The sequence below is a fragment of the Columba livia genome, chromosome 8 (assembly GCF_036013475.1).
Source record: "Columba livia isolate bColLiv1 breed racing homer chromosome 8, bColLiv1.pat.W.v2, whole genome shotgun sequence".
In the NCBI taxonomy this organism is placed as follows: Eukaryota; Metazoa; Chordata; class Aves; order Columbiformes; family Columbidae; genus Columba; species Columba livia.
In genome coordinates, this window is record NC_088609.1 from 15,533,967 (window position 1) to 15,550,582 (window position 16,616).

Below are 16,616 nucleotides of genomic sequence, written 5' to 3' on the forward strand. Positions count from 1 at the left end.
TCCAAAATGTCATTCTCCTGCTGAGGATGGGCAGGCACACACTTATCATTCCCTGCTGAGCTTGCTTGCCCTCAATAAATACATTCCAGGCTTATATTCAGGGCCTCTGGCCTAGCTCTCCTCCTCTGCATGGAGGGCACAATTCCTGTTCCCCAGCTGGTGTAAGAAGTCATGGCCCATTCAGACCCTTCCCAGCAGCAACCGACAGTGCTCCCGTGGAAGTTTAAAGACGCAGTGACAAAGCACTCCTCCCTGGTCCTTCTGTGTGCACAGCCGGCACAGAGCTCTCCCTTCCTGTTGTTATTAACCCAAAAGGTGTTTGCTGCTGGATTATTTCCAGTTCCTTGAGCACGCTGAGGATCTGCAACAGAGCTGGCTTCACACTGCCAGGTGGTGCTCGCAAAGACTTGTTCCCAGTGTGATTCCATCCCTCCTTATTGCTTAGTTTTCACAGAGAGGCTTGTAGTTGTGTTTTTGTTGGAAGGTGTGTCATATGCACAGGAAAATGCCTGGGCACCTGTATGCACACGGAACAGTCAGAGGTGCTGCTTTCCAAGCAAACTGTTTATGACCTGCTTCAATCTGAACTTTAAGCTGCAAAATGTAACTGCTTTTGATATGCCGATACACATCTAGCATAGAAAAACCACGGATGCAGAGGACAGACCTCAGTTTTTTAAAGACTAGGGGAAAATAACCCTTTACCCAGCAGAACTCACAGGCTTTAATAAAACAGCTTCAAGCTTATTATTGCTGTTTATTACCTGCAAAGTAGCCAAGCAGTGAAAAGAAACATCCAAGCCTCTGGCATACAGGAACTTTCCAGTATATCACCCGCTGATTATCTTGCTCCTTGATCTGTGACAGATGAAAACTTAGGACTGTTTCTTCTAAGTTTTCTCCTCCACTTCTATAGTCATGTAGGCCTGAGACTACCATCTGCTCTTTGGTTCAGGTTACTTGCAGTGTCATATACTGTACAGTATCACTAAAAATAAACAGAGCAAGTGCCTCATTCATCCTCTCTTGGTGCAATCTCTGTACAGCTGTCAATGGCTAGAGAGCATGTATGGAAATCTGCAGCGCAGTTCAGTTTGTGATAGTGGAGATGATGACCCTGCATAGCAATAAACACTGCACACAGCTTTTCTAGGGGCAAATCAAACACCTTTCTCTCTTTTGCATGTATATTCACTTCAAACTTGGAATGATTTTTCACTGACGTGAAAATGTAGTGTGATGACAGAAATTATGTCTGAGCCTGGGAAGCACTGAATTTCCCCAAGGCGGGCTTTGTCCCTTCAAGGTCTTGCAGGATTAAATCCAACACCTTTCCTTCCACCTGTGCTTTAGAAACACAGATTTGGTGATTTGAAAGCTCCATTTTATAGATTTTGGCCATCGTCCCTCCAGAGCAATAAACTAGATGAGAAATATCTGTCATTAATAAAATAGTGATTTATCTGCTTTCAGTGAAACTTTACGGTTTGACAAGTCAAGTTATCAATGGGGAGATGCAGTTCTACGCCAGGGCCAAACACTTCTACCGGGAGGTGCCAGCCACAGAAGAGGGCATGATGGGAGACTACATGGAGCTCTCCAACACAGACATTGAATCCTCCAGGGAGTTTCTCAGGAAGTTTGTTGGGGTGAGTCATTTAATCCCATCTTCTGCAAGAAACAGTGGTGATGTGTCATAAATGGCATGCACTGGGCCCAGTCACATAGATTTTAAATGGCACCATATAGCATATTTGATACGCAGTCACAGGTCATAACTGTCATTGAGTCTAGTAGCATGTTCTGCCAGGTCGTGTATCATCGTGAATGCACTTTTTGCCTGGCCGTATGCTATGATTTACCTGTTTTGCATCCTTTACTTGTATTGCAAAGCTGCAAAGAGGATTGTGCAAGGAGTTCTTCTAACTGTGTTTGGGTGGGAGATTAATTCTCAGTGCAGGACTGGGACCTTTCATGATAAAATGCTTGCTGGCTTCAGTGCGAGATTTGCTTGTGCAAATTCCTCCAGTCCATTTGAGAAAGCAGCTGAGACTTAATGCCAAGTTTGTGTTTTGCCTATTTATAGATATTTCTGAGAATGCTGCAACAAAACCCAGCCCTCTCCCCACCCCAAGCATTAGGAGTATATGGAATAAGCTACTCATTAGGAAAAATATTTTTTTCTTGATCATTCCAGTGTCACTAGGGATCTTTGCAGTCACATTTCTAAAGGTCTACAAACATCTTCAAAGGTCTGCTTTGACCTGATACGCAAAGAGATGCCAAGTGGGATTTTAAAAGCACCTAGAATAGCAATATCACTTTGGCACTTAGGTTTCTGAAAATCCTGTTGATGCCTAAATGTGATTTTGGGAATCTTTAAAAGTGTGGCCTGATGGTTTTCTGTCTGCCTTTCTCTCTTCCTAGTGGAAAAGCCCACTAAATTAGCTCAATAACAGTATTAGATGCTAAAGAATCCACAGAGCTACAGAGAACCAAATGTTGTAATATCTCCTGCTCGCAAAATGACTAGTTCCATATAATTCTACCATAGATCTTTCTTTTTCTACTCAAATGTACAAATTTGGGATAGCCAGATGACCTTTTTTTAGTCTTAATGATCTACTGTGGAAAAAAAGCTCAAAAGGTTAATTAGATGTTGTATACAAAAAAAGGGCGTAGTTTAAATGGACTGAGGTGGAAAATGAATGTGGCTTAACAACAGACAGAATCCCTGTAAAGCATTGAAGGGCAAGTGATGGCAAATTTCGCTGGACTTGATAGAGAAAGGCTTTTGGGGCAATGAGCCAGCAAAACACAAGAGAACAGCTACTTTTCTAAAATTAATAGTCGTTTGTATTAATGTTTCAAAGCCTCACTGTATCAGGCCTCTCTGCAGACACAGAATAAAAAAATACAAAGGAAGTTCAGCAAGGCGTCTGAACCTGACGGTAAAATGGCATTTTCAGAAAAAAAAAAAAAAAAGATGAAATGCAACTAGAGCCAGCTCAAGGCATATTCCTTAAATTTTACTGTTGTTTTAACAACATTTGTGGAATTCAGGTGGTGCATAAGTGTGTACTCAGGGAAAGATTTCACGCTTCCTTGACATCATATAGATTCAGTTTCCTGAACGACAAGTTTAAATCACACTGTTGTGCTTTCTCATCTGCAAGCCCCGAAAAGGAAAGAAGTACAGTCTGTAGCAGAGTTTCACATGCCAAAGAGAAATCATACCCAATGCATCAGGTGTGATGACAGATACAAAATACTCCAGAGCAGAGTTCCTACTCTTATTATTAGCCAGGGATAGAAATAATATTCTGAATGGTCGAGATCAAATAAGGAACAAATAAAAGGAACAGAAAGGAATCTGCACATTTTGCTAGTTCTGACTTAGTTTGTTAAAGCCTGTCTTCTGTTGAGATACAGTCAATTGGTTATGTTACTTATGGTTTATTTTCCTTTATTATTACTACAATTTGAATCCCACTCAACCAGGTACAGATATTTACTGGCTTTCTGTAGTAGTGACTTTATTGTAAACTTAATTTGAGTTATGTCTTCCCAAGTTTATGGCTCTATGAATGTATTTTTTTTTCAATACAGTGATCAAGATAGAAAAAAGCAGTTTGCTTCACCCTAATATAGATTATACCTTCTATTTTAAAGAGAAGTTTAACAAAATCAGAAAATAGGGAAATTAGTTTCAGATCAGCTGAACATATTTCACTTTTTAAAAAATTGTTTTACCCTCTGAAAAACTTTTCCCTTTGTTTTCAAGATACAAGTCAGATGCAAAAAGAAAAATGCTGTTTAGAAATGAAAAGCTGACAAGTGGGGTTTTTTTCTTTGAAAGTTGTGAAAAAGAAGTATCTTGACATTTTCAACATTCTTTCCCGTGTTTTTGGCTATGACGATTCTCTAGATTTGAAATATCAATTTCACAGAGAGGTTTATTCTTCCAAAACTTTTATTTGCTGGCAAAACTAGTGCTCTTTAAAAAACAGTTGCCCAGTTCCACTCAAATTACCCTTCTGGAGTTAGTTTGGCTGGTGTGAAAATGCCACCCAGTGACATTTCCCTTGCATGACTGATGTTGCATACCTTTGCGTATGGCATTTCTTAGTGTGATTCTTAGCACCACTGTAAACCGAGCTATGGATTTCTTTACTATTGGAGAATTTATCTTGCCTGGGCACATGGAAGGAATTACAGAAGGAGCTGAGGACTTCACTTATATTTTAGCCTGTCTCTTTCCCAGGCGAGTCAAACTGAGTTAAAAGTGCCACTGTGCTCAAGTTAAGAGGTTTTATGTGTGTGTGGGCAGAACTCAAACCAAGAGCAACATTGCCTGAGCCAGCGGTGCTGCGTGGACAAGCTCTGGGCTTAGGTACAGTTGTGCTTGAAGGGTTATCGGCAGAGTTATAGTGCTGCATATTTATGGCACTGTGTTAATGTCAGTTGAAGCCTTGATGTCCACATACACACTGTGTTTTCATGTGCCTAATCCAGAGCTAACGTGTAAAAAAGAGAATGAAGAAAACAAAGAAAGCATTAATTCAGGAACAGTTGTGAGCTATAGATGTGTGAAATAGTACAGACAGAGACTGTATTAACTTTATAGCTCCCTTTCTGCCCTAAACCCTTTCTCCCTTTCTTGCCCCCAGTTCACCTGCTTGTTTGGTTACTTGCTGAAATAAAAGCTTCTTGAGAAGTATTTTCCTCCTGTTTGATCAGAGGATGGAAGAGATATTGTCGAAAACCTGCTGTGTTTTGTTTTGTTTTAATTCAGAAGAAAACCACTGTGATTTTTATCTATTTCTTGAACTCTTATTTCTTTTTTATCCTGCATATCTACACTGCCTTCCTGCCCTTCCAAGACCTGAAGTAGTAGCATAAGGAACATATTCCACAACTCTTTTATCCCTAAGGAAATTTGTGCGTGCCCTGTTTAGCTTTACAGAAGTTTTGGGGTCTGTATGTGTCCTAAATGATAGTGATTCTGAGTAACTGGAAGCAGATAACCAGAGGGGCAGTCAGTCTTAAATCTTGAAGCCTGTTCTGGCTTAAAATTTTCATTTATACTATTTTTTTAAATAAGAAGTCTGATTTTCAACTCAATTAGGCTTTTGGGAAGATGATTGCCTTCCAAAGAAAACGTTAATACCCTGTCAAAGCTCTGAGCACTCCCAAACTGAAAATATATTAGCTGAACATGGAATTATGTCAACATTTTCATTACAAACACCGCCACGGTGCTTCGCAGCACTTCTCAACTGACTGCCTGATGCTCTTGCTCCCTTCCAGCAAAGTGTGGGATCAAGCTTCATCTCTCATGAGTGTTCGTTTTCGTTCTTCTCGAGGGCAAATGGAGATGCGTAATCGGAAGGCCTTGCTGTCACGCATCATGGGAGACGAATTCTCTGTTTTGAGTGAGGTACCGTGACTATAGGTTCCCTGAAACACAAATGTCAAGGAACTTGTGTGGTTTTTTGTCAAATTTTGTTAGTTGTTTTTGTAAATCATCCTGATTTTCTCCCCTGCTTTCTCAACAATTTTCAGTTCATCACATCAGTGTAGGTCGGTATGTGTCTGCCAGCAAACAGTATGGAAATCCACCTTGTAAAGATCCAAGACATAGTTCCTTCTCCTTTAATGAGCTCTTGCTACAACTTAGTCTGGTCCTCAGTAAAAGCCACATGCTCATAAGTGCAGCCTGTGAATGAAGAATAGCTCACGTTTTCTGGCTAACTACAAACAGGTCGTCTCCAGAGTCCAATAGGGCTAAGGGCTTGTGAACTCTTGCATACATTGGGAGATTAATCTTCCCAGGTACAGAAATTGGGACCAGCAGCCCTGGAGGCTGGTGAGGGCCTTTGAGGTCCTTGTGCTCTTTCTACAGTTACTCTGTGTAACCAGATGCTCGGCTGGGCTATTCATAGTCATGTCATTGACAGTACTGTCCTTTGACCTTAATAATCTACTGAATTACCCAGTGAAGCAAGGCCAAAAAAGTGGTGAGTTACATGATTTATGCTTGGTCATTACAGAGGGGATCTCTTAATAAGCAGGAAGAGCCAGACTCTTCCTGGGCCTTTTTCCTTTAAGAGCAGCGGAGCTGCAGCAGGGACTTTGGCCCATAGCTTTCACTTCAACGCTCACTTCCAGGGGACAGGGAAAAGGTGTTTACATTTGCTTTTAATATATTTGTTTAACAGATAACTTTGGCCAGGGGACCTCCAATCCCACAATCAGTGCATGTCCAGACTTAAAATTTCTGTTTTACAGAACAGCAGCAGGCTCTTAAGAGCCTTTTTTATGGCTAGAATGGAAGCTTTAAGGGTGAAATACAGCTTTCATTATAAAGCTCCTTTTACAGTAACTCATTATTTTCTCATAGACATATCCTTTGTGCCCCATTTTTTCATGTCTGATCTCTGTCCAGAGATTATATTTATGAAGAAAAAAAGAAAACAGTTAAGCAAAATCTACTCAATCATCTTTCTTGTCTCTGTGCCTAAAAAACAACTTTTGTATACGCTCCAGTCCAAACTTTTTGAGTTGTCATAAGTTACCTACAGCTCCAAGATCTTTGTTCAAACACAGCTTGTTTTGAAAACTGCGCTTTGATTCCAAGGATGCTGTTTATCTGCAGTGATATCCATGGACTCCTTGGACATTCTGTGCTGCAGAAGTTCCTTCTTGCATGCAGTATTTGGTATATGCTTACTTTTTTGTTAGGCCCTTACAGAGCTCAGAATGAGACTTATCTTGCCATGTAGTTGCCTGTGAGGGATGAATATTTGACAGATGAAGTTGCAAGGACTTTACAAAGACCAGTGGATCTTCTGAGAAAGCTAGGAGCTTGTGAAAGATTGTGTCTTTTCTTATACCAAGCAAAAACACGTTGTACAGCAATACATGCATGGCCGCAGTGAAGAAGTCCAGTCAACAGCAGCCTGGGAATCAGGCAGCCCAGCTCAGCGCACACACAGGTACCCAAAGCTGTATTGATATTGTCTCAGGTTCTTATCAGTCTTGCAACAGCCCTGCACAAGTGAGGATACAAGATGCTAGGCTTGGTAGCCTAAAGGCTGTAGCTGGTGATGCAGTTGTGGTGATCTTTCAGGTGGTATTTTTCAGATTTCAAATTATTTTCTTGTGTCCCACAGGGGGTGGGGAAAGCTGGCACCAACCGCGCCCTGGACTGCGGCTCTGGGATAGGCCGGATCAGCAAGCATGTCCTGTTACCAGTTTTCAAGAGTGTGGAATTAGTGGATATGATGGAGAATTTCCTGGCTGAGGTGCCGAACTACCTACAGGGCAAGGAGGACAGAGTAGAGATGTATTATTGCAAAAGCCTCCAGGAATTCACTCCAGCTCCGCAAAGATATGATGTCATCTGGATTCAGTGGGTTTCAGGTTAGTTCAGCATGACTCATCCAGCCCAGGATCTCTCGTATCTTTGGGGCTGCTTCCTAAATTCTCACAAGAGATTTTTGACATTTATGCCCAGTCACTTGCACAGTGGCTACAAATCAAGTTGGTTTTTTTCAGGTCACATACTGGAGGAAGGTGCATGTTCCTGGAGAGCAGCTTGCGTGCTAACGTTCAGCTGAGGAGTAGGCCTTATATGCGAGTTTTCTGGAGCAGGAATCCTCCTTCTTACTTGCCAGTGCTACAGACAAATACACAGGGCTGGCTTCACCTGTGAGCAGGGATTTCTGAATCTGGCGACTTGGGGGTATTTCAGGAAACAGTTTGAAAAAGGGCATAGTGAAACCACCAATACCTATCAACCAGATCATGTCTTATACATGCACCAGTGCTTATCAAACAGGTTCACTTGGCTGTGTCCCACAGTACCCCCTCATGTAAGAAACATCTGCTTCTCCTCCTGGAGCCACCCCAGTGAATGCCCTGCAGCGTTCAGAGCAGCAGACTGGCAATCAGATAATGTGAGCTGTGTTCCTCACCAAAAAAAAAAAAAAAAAAGCTCTTATTTTTTTCTAGAAATCTTACTGCTTTGCAGAACTGTCCTTCCAGAAAAAAAACCCACAACTTTTTCTCCTAATCTGTGAACCTAAGTGTCCATAATGCAGCTTCAGCTGACAGAAGACATTATTCTAAAGTACAGGAGGGGGCCCGAACAACTCCTCTCCAAAACCCTGGAGACAGTTTATTGCTAGGCAAAAAGAAGGACAGATAGTTTAGCAGAGGATATGGTTTTATTCAGGAACACACATTTGTCTTCTACGTATAGTCTTAAAAAGTAGTGAAACTGGGCTTCTTAGAACAGATCTTTACAGCTGCACAAGCAAGTTGCTTCAGAACAGTATGATTTGCCTTTGTGTCTTTGCTTTTCTTGAATAACCAGTCATTGCAGTAAATGTGACTTCTGCCTCGTCTTTTGAGCAAATCTGTGTCAACATGAGACTGAATGACCTAAAACTTGTCTGAGGCTGTGCAGATCAGCCATGTGGCTGCTAATGAAGGGAGCATATGCCTTTTCTTTAGCATAGAACAGATCCAAATCTCCTCCCTCCACTGATTTCAATGAAATATGTAGTGATCCTAAGTATTAATTAGACTTCCCAGCTCATTATGAGTTTGGCTGAAATATGCCAACAAGCTCAATGCTTTTGGTGGAGCAATGGTGGAGTGCAACACCATGAAGATCTCGTTTTCTTGGGAAAGTAGGTTAAAAGCTAAGTGATGAGAACATTAAGTTCAAAATCAGGTGTTGAAAATCCACAATGAATCTTGATTATTCCATCTTGATTTGTCTTATCTAAGCATATGAGCCCAGGCTGTTCTTTTCTGAAAAAATAAAAGCTCAAGTTTATATTTCATATAGAAATTACTATCTTCCTTCCACTTGAAAGGTATTTTGCTTTAGACTTTGAGGCTTTTTTTTTTTTTTTTTTTTTTTTTTTTTAAGGGAGCAGATAAAAAAACCTGACATGCTATGTCAAAATGTGCTTTTGAAATGACAACTTCCGTTTATAAAAGTTTAAATCTCCCATCAAGAAAACTAAATAATTTGACTAGAAAATGCAAACAATGTTGTTGGCTGTTTTTTCAAGTTTTTCATTCACTTTCTGACCACCTGTCCTTGCGAATTTATTCTAGATTTTTCACATGTGAGGGTTCTCATTTTGCTCTTCTCTGAGACCTGCACTACTGGTCTCAACACAAGTACTGATTTAATGCAATCAGAGTAACACATTGACAAAAGTACTATTTTTAAATATAGATGGTATTTGCAGAATAATATAGAGTAATATTGGTAATATTATGGGGTAATATAGAGTTTATGTGGCAGTTTGGAAGGTCTTGCATTCCTCACTGGATCTTTAATCCAACTTCCTTTGATGGGAACATAATGTTCTGCAAAGTTATAGAGATTTGCAGCGTTAAAGAACAGAAGGGACTGTTAGATTATCTAGTTTGACCTACTCTATATGAAAAACTGTTATATTCATTCCTTTACCCTTGTATTGAGCCTGTAATTTGTGTTCAATTAAAACATATCTTGAGAAAGTCAAGCACGATTGATTTGAGGACTTCAAGAGGTGGTAAACACCACTTCGGTTGGTAGTTTCCAATGGGTAATTACTTCCACTGTTAAACAGTTGTCACTTATTTCCAATCTGAATTTGTTTGGCTCCAGCTTCCAGCCACTGATTCTTATTATGACTGTAACCACCAGATTAAAGAACCCTTCAGCACCCAGTATTTTCTCCACTACTCCTATCGACTTCTGTCCACATCTGTTGCCGCTACTAATATGGATCCTAAATATTGATTTAAGTTTGTACCTGCTGATCATATTGATTTGCCAAAGGTTTTATAATGAAATCTGGCAGGACTAGAACTTCTCCTGCAATAAATAGGGTGTAGAGACTCAGATCAAGGCACCATTCTGATGTGTACAGGGGGAGATCTGAATGTCTGATAGTGATCTGTTTTCCATCTTTTCATCTGTAGGCTGTCTGACAGATAAAGATCTCCTGGAGTTTCTCATCCGGTGCCAGAATGGCTTGAAGGATAATGGTGTTATCATTCTCAAGGACAATGTAGCCAGGGAGGGCTGTATCCTGGATTGTCTGGACAGTAGCGTGATCCGAGACCTCAACATCCTTCACAGCCTCATTGAAATGAGTGGACTCACCATCCTGCGGGAGGAGAGGCAGGAGGGATTCCCCGAGCAGTGTGTCCCTGTCTGGATGTTGGCCCTGCAGAAAGGCCCTGCCCATTCCTGACTCCCAGGGAGACAGCAGAGCCCAGACTGTGGCTGAACCACGGGACTGGGATGGAGAACATCTGATAGAATCCTACTAACCATGCACTGCTACTACTGCAACTCTAGGGCAACAACTCCTAAAGGATGGGGAGACAATTACAAATTAGCTTCTTCAGGGAATAGTCTGCTTTGAATCCTGCCTGCTTCATCATTCTCTCAATTTTTAAAGGCCTTTCTAACAGCTCCTTGTCAGATCTCTCTTTCATTAAGGAAACTAGTAGAAAATAATTAGGTCTGGAGTTTCTGTAGTGGCTAATACATTTTGGAGTGTTCTGTATAAGGTGTTAACAAATAAGCCTGGTTTTTACTATGGCATTTAAATTTTCTTGGAATTTAAGAAGGATCTGTCAGATCACTGAAGCAGGAAATTCAAATAACTTCTGGAAAACCTAACCCAAATTTTGACTGTCATCACTATCTGTACTTTAAAATATTTGAAACAAAAATGTAAGGAAAGTTTTATCCATTTACTTGCTTCAGCTATGCAGTTTATTTACTTGTTTGCATTTCTGTCAGCTTGGACTATAAGACAACCTGGTTAATTTTCCAGTTTTAGGAACTACTTTATGTTCCTTATATTTCTGCCAGGGAACAATAGTGGTGCATAAGGGTTTTCACACTCCAGGGGAAAACTTAGATGACAAATATATGCATGTTTGCATTGAAATTTTGTTAAAAAGATTGCCCCACAAATTACATTCTGGAAAATATTTTTTCAAAATGTTCACAGTGGAAACCACTTGAAAGCTTCTCTTTATTATTCATACCACTGTAAACTTCTTTCTTTCCCACATTCAGAACAAGTCTGGCACCATATGTAGAGCTAATGGGATTTCATGGGGTGTTAATAGTAAGACTGTAAGAAGAACTAATACAGTATTGTATTAATTAACAACTGTACTAAACTGCAGAGGGTGTTAGTGTAACCCAAAAGCATCCATGATTTATATTCAAACAGCAGCTGTATAAGCCTGGATTTGAAACTACTAACACACATACCATATCCTTAAGGCTCACAGAAATTACACATTGAGCTTCTTGTCCCCTTCGTATAGGCACGGAAAGTGTGGTGGGAGGACAGAAGCTGATTTTGCAAAAAAATTCAGAATTTGAAGTTCTGCTTCATTCTGAATGAGGACAAGAAGGGAGAATTTTGAAATTCTTTATGAAGGCAAACCGCACAACCACAGACTTTTCCAAGCTGATTAAAATTTTTCATTTAGGCAAAATGAAATATTTCTTTTGAATTTGACTTTTAAAATAATTTGCACTTAAAATATTATTATGTGCAGTAGCAAGCAAGTTAAATATGGCATGTTCAAAATTTTAGAAATTAATTATAATGTTAGAATGGACTGTTTTGACTCTGTCAGAATTATTATCATGTTTTATTTCCCTGAAATGCAATTCTGGTGAAACGTATCAGGCATTTTAAAGAGTTGCATTATGACAAACCTCCGTCTTCTGAGGAAAAGGGTTCTAAAAAACATCCTCCACATGACTGTAGGCACAGTTGTTCATGTCAAATATTGTCATCTGTGTTAGATTAGCCCACATAGAAGCCTGAAGATAACGAGATTAGGGAACTTCTCAGCTGGATTTTAGTACACTTTGCCATCCTTTGATAACAAATCTCCAGTTTTGGTTTTAATTGCATAACTCATATTCTCTAGCCATATGGTTGCGTATGTTGAGAATTTCCAGTTTATGGCAGAAGGCTTCCTGCCATCAAATCTTATCCAGTGATTGTTCTCTTAATGTGCCATCACTAATTGTAGGATTAAGGAAAACAACCCTGGTGATTTGGTGAATATTTTGGTATGTCATATAACCCAGAAAACTATTGTTCCCATGACACATGTTTTGGCTAATTGTTGCATTCTAATCGACTGGTAATGAACATAAATTTGGTATATAACATTGTTAAAATTCCAAGGTGAACACTGGCATTCTGGAATTGTCCTCAGACCTAAGCATTTCAGATTCCCTTTACGCCACGAGATGCTTTCATTCTGCCGAGGCCACTAAAACCTGGTGTGGTCTTTGTGTGAATATGAGTATGTGCAGGTATGAAGGAAACCCAGTCATTTGTTTAACAGGAAAGGGGCATCGGTCCTGTTGTTAGTAACACTGATTAGCACTAACACAAGAATATTGAAAAGTCTTTTATGTGGATTACAAATTAATTTGTCTTTCACCATTTTTGCTTCTTGCCAGAGACGTCTGCTGTTGTGCAGAATACTTGGGGACAGCTGAAGATCCTAGTGCAATCATGACTGTGCCAGGCATGTCTGAGTGGTGTTGGTCACTACAGTGGTGAGGAAGTAAACAATTTAATACAAATCTAAACAGCTGCTGTATCTCACACGGCAGAATAAATCAGCTGTTCGCTTACACACCAGAGTGGGTACAGTTTAGTAGTGAGAGATGTGGTTTCAAGATGGATATACAATGTAAAGTGGTTTAGGATGAAAGGTAGAATATGAATGACTGGTATTATAATCAGTAAAATACATTTTTCAAGGTAAAAATGTTCTTCCCCTATTTTGTACATCTCTCCTATTTGAAATTCCAGAATACATGTACATAAATATATAATGAAAATTGGTTCCCGTAACTATGTGAGAACAGAGACAAGTAAAATCTTAATTTAGTAGAAAAACTCATATTTCATGGTTCCCACATTCCTAGAAATTAGTGTTTCATGGCTATGTTCTTCTATACTAAAATATTAAAGCTTTTCTGGTGACATAATAAATATCAAGAGTAAAGAAGCACAAGCCCTCCAGAGGCTTAAATGCATGAGATTGCTGCAGACTGAATAATATTTTGGTTTCCTCCTTTTCCAAGGTATATTTTAATTCAAGAACTCCCAGTCAGCCTGTGCAGGCCACTCTCCAATGTTTGTGGATTTGGGTAAGGGCCATTGTTGGCTTAAAAGTTCAGGGTTCTCTGGACTTTACCATAGTATATAATAATAGTAATGAATCACAAATTTGAAACAGAAGATCTTGCTTAGAAATCATCTGTGTGTCAGTTTTTCTCTGGTGTTCAAAGACTGAATAATCAACTCAGTTGCTCAGCATCACCTTTCAGGTTATTTAAACCGTGCATTTAAAGAAGTCTTTAGCTCATCACATTGCATTGGGAGTTTGAATCCCATTTGTTTGGTGCTCACGTAGGACTTGTTCTTGATCTGAGCATTACCAGAAATTTAATCCAAGGTCAAGGTCCTGGCTGAGGCAAGGTTCACAGAACATTCAGAGTCCTTCAAGCTCAAGCCGTCATTCACCACCAGCAGGTAATTAGTGAAACCCCCAAATTAGTCCTTCAATCAGATGTTTCTCCCAGGCAACCACTACTCAAGTAATCACTTAGCCAAAGTGCAGCAAAACCCATTTCAGCCATGTCACCACCAAAGCTCTTGGTAATGCATCGTGTCCCCATATCGGGTCCAGTGCTTCTATTCTGTGAGACTGAAGGCCAAATATCTTTATTATATGAAAGTGAGGTTCCTTACAAAGGAGATCCTCAAGCCCTGACAGTAGCCCCTGAGTGCTACTGCAAACCAAACAAAATGTAAGGAGCAATTATTACAGCAGTCTGAACAGCGATCCCAACTGTGTAGCTCCAGCAACCATCAAAGCTCAAGCTGTTTGTTATTCTGAAAGCAACTTAGACATTACAAATGTCCTTTCATTCCTAATTGGAAGAAAGAGCCATCATTTTGAAACATATTGCTGACTGGATAGTCCAAAATATTTTGTTTCAGAAATATTGAAATGATCATATCAAATATTTTTAGTTTTACTTTCTTGTTTGGATGTTTATATAATCCAGTCTAAATTGACATGTTATGTGAGATGATAATACATTATATAGTATTGTAAAAATTGAAGTGAAATACTAATTTCCTACTGAATACACCAATCGGTACATTCCCCGCCCCCAATTTTAGTGAAACAAGTCAGCAGTTTCCAGAGGAAACAGTCATCTCAAGAGGAACCGTCCTGTCAAGAAGCATTTGCCCAAGCTCTTTTTCTCCTAGACATATCCCACCCATTCAGGCAGCTTGCAGTGTGCCTGGTCTAGGGAGAAGCCACCTTGGGCTCTTTGACAGGCAGGAAGAAGAAACTGGCACCTCCAGAGTGATTCAGACCACCTCAGAGCTGAAGTGGCTTGAAATAAGTTTCCCTTCTCCCTGGGAATGAAAGTGCATCCTCGTTATAACCAATTCAGCATCTTCATCGTTAATGTCGAACAGAAGTAAAGTGTGATCTGAGGGGCTTGTGACTATTAAAAGCAGAAAAAGACATGAGCTTGGATAACCAAATACCCATTAAAAATCAGTCATGGTACAGGGGCACTGCATTAATGGGAGCGATATATGCCTGCATAATGCCAACTGACAAAAGCTTTGCCGGTTGTTCCACCATGTGCCCCAAGTACCTTTATGCTGTTCAGTTGTTCTGTCCATTCTCTTAATCCAGGTTCCCCAGAGCATTTACAATGGTGTATCTGACAGTAGGCCTGTCCAGAGGAACTTGACTGTTATATGTGATTAAAACCAGTTGTGTTGTATCCCATTCCTCTTCCTTTGATGCTTCTTCCAACTTGCCAAGAAAATCCCTCCTCCACTTGCCAAAAATGATTTGTTCTCTGTGCACATCACCACATCTCACTGAAGTAAAACAGATTACCTTTGATTTTAAGAGGAGATAATTCTGTTTATCTGAGAGCAATAACAACACGCTGTATTTCAAACATACAGGTTAATATTTGTCTCTTTCAATTGATGTCAAGTAGGCAATCCCAGACCCTTTTACCAAACACAACTCATGACCTCATGATCACCATAAATAACAATATTTGTATGACACTACACATCCATAGACCTTGAAGCATGCGTTATCATTTCGTTCAGGGTAAGGAAACTGAGGCACTGAAAAGTGTTCTGGTCTGAATTACAGCTTTACCTAAGTGGTAGCTGTGAGTGATTAACACTTCCACAAATCAGGCCACTACAGGAACTGCGGAGTGTTTTGCAGGCAGATATAAACTTGCTCTTCTTGTGCTTGGAGCAGATTGAAACAGCATGGTTGTGGTTAGCCTGCTTGTTACACCAACCCGATGTGTCCTGCAAAGAGAGGGCTCAGGCTGAATGTTGTGCTCATGAACATAAACAGCTTCTGTTCCTTTCAAAGCGTTGGAAGAACAACCTGGTGTATGCCTGCAGCAAAAATAAAGATGGAAAACTGGTGGAAAGTCTCTCTTCCCTGTATCTCTCTTCCAAAAATGTTGAATTTGGACGCATTTCAACCTAGCAGGCCCATGCATTCATCCCTTCTAGACAGATGTATTAAAGATCCAAGCAATAGCAAATGTAAGCTCCATTCAACTGTGCCACTTCACAGTGACTTGAACGGATTTGTGGGTATATGATTCCTGATTGTTCTCCTCTCCCTAACTTCTAACAGTGCCCTGTGAATATAACATCCTGATTCAGATGGCAAAGCAGTGGATATTATCTATCTTGATTTCAGTAAAGCATTTGACACAGTCTCCCACAGCATCCTCGCTGCTAAACTGAGGGAGTGTGGTCTAGGTGACCGGGTAGTGAGGTGGACTGCGAACTGGCTGAAGGAGAGAAGCCAGAGAGTCGTCGTCAATGGGGCAGAGTCCAGTTGGAGGCCAGTATCTAGAGGAGTGCCTCAGGGGTCAGTACTGGGGCTGGTGTTATTCAATATATTCATCAACGATTTGGACAAGGGAATAGAGTGCACTGTCAGCAAGTTTGCTGATGACACGAAGCTGGGAGGAGTGGCTGACACACCAGAAGGCTGTGCTGCCATCCAGCGAGACCTGGACAGGCTGGAGAGTTGGGCAGGGAAAAATTTAATGAAATGTAACAAGTGTAGAGTATTGCATCTGGGCAGGAACAAGCCCAGGTTCCGGTATAAATTGGGGAACGGGCTATTAGAGAGCAGTGTAGGGAGAAGGGACCTCGGGGTCCTGGTGGACAACAGGATGACCACGAGCCAGCACTGTGCCCTTGTGGCCAGGAAGGCCAATGGTACCTGGGGTGTATTAGAAGGGGGGTGGTTAGTAGGTCGAGAGAGGTCCTCCTTCCCCTCTACTCTGCCCTGGGGAGACCACACCAGGAATATTGTGTCCAGTTCCAGACCCTTCAGTTCCAGAAGGACAGGGAACTGCTGGAGAGAGTCCAGTGCAGGGCAACAAAGATGATTAAGGGAGTGGAGCATCTCCCTTATGAGGAAAGGCTGAGGGAGCTGGGTCTCTTTAGCTT

General features: G+C 40.7%; 1 protein-coding gene across 7 annotated transcripts in view; it reads left to right on the forward strand.

Moving 5' to 3' along the window:
• NTMT2 (N-terminal Xaa-Pro-Lys N-methyltransferase 2) overlaps window positions 1-15,574 on the forward strand; it is a 36,410-nt gene extending 20,836 nt beyond the window's left edge. For 3 of the 7 annotated variants that reach the window (XM_065071067.1, XM_065071068.1, XM_065071066.1), the window contains 3 exons: window positions 1,474-1,649; window positions 7,176-7,425; window positions 9,994-15,574. In XM_065071067.1, coding sequence (XP_064927139.1) covers window positions 1,515-1,649; window positions 7,176-7,425; window positions 9,994-10,268 — 660 coding nt within the window. In that variant the 5' untranslated portion in view covers window positions 1,474-1,514 and the 3' untranslated portion in view covers window positions 10,269-15,574. Of the gene's footprint in view, window positions 1-1,473; window positions 1,650-5,310; window positions 5,441-7,175; window positions 7,426-9,993 lie in introns of all 7 variants that reach the window. The other 4 variants (XM_065071069.1, XM_065071070.1, XR_010474076.1 and 1 more) reach the window with 3 other exon arrangements.
• Window positions 15,575-16,616: the final 1,042 nt, after the last annotated feature.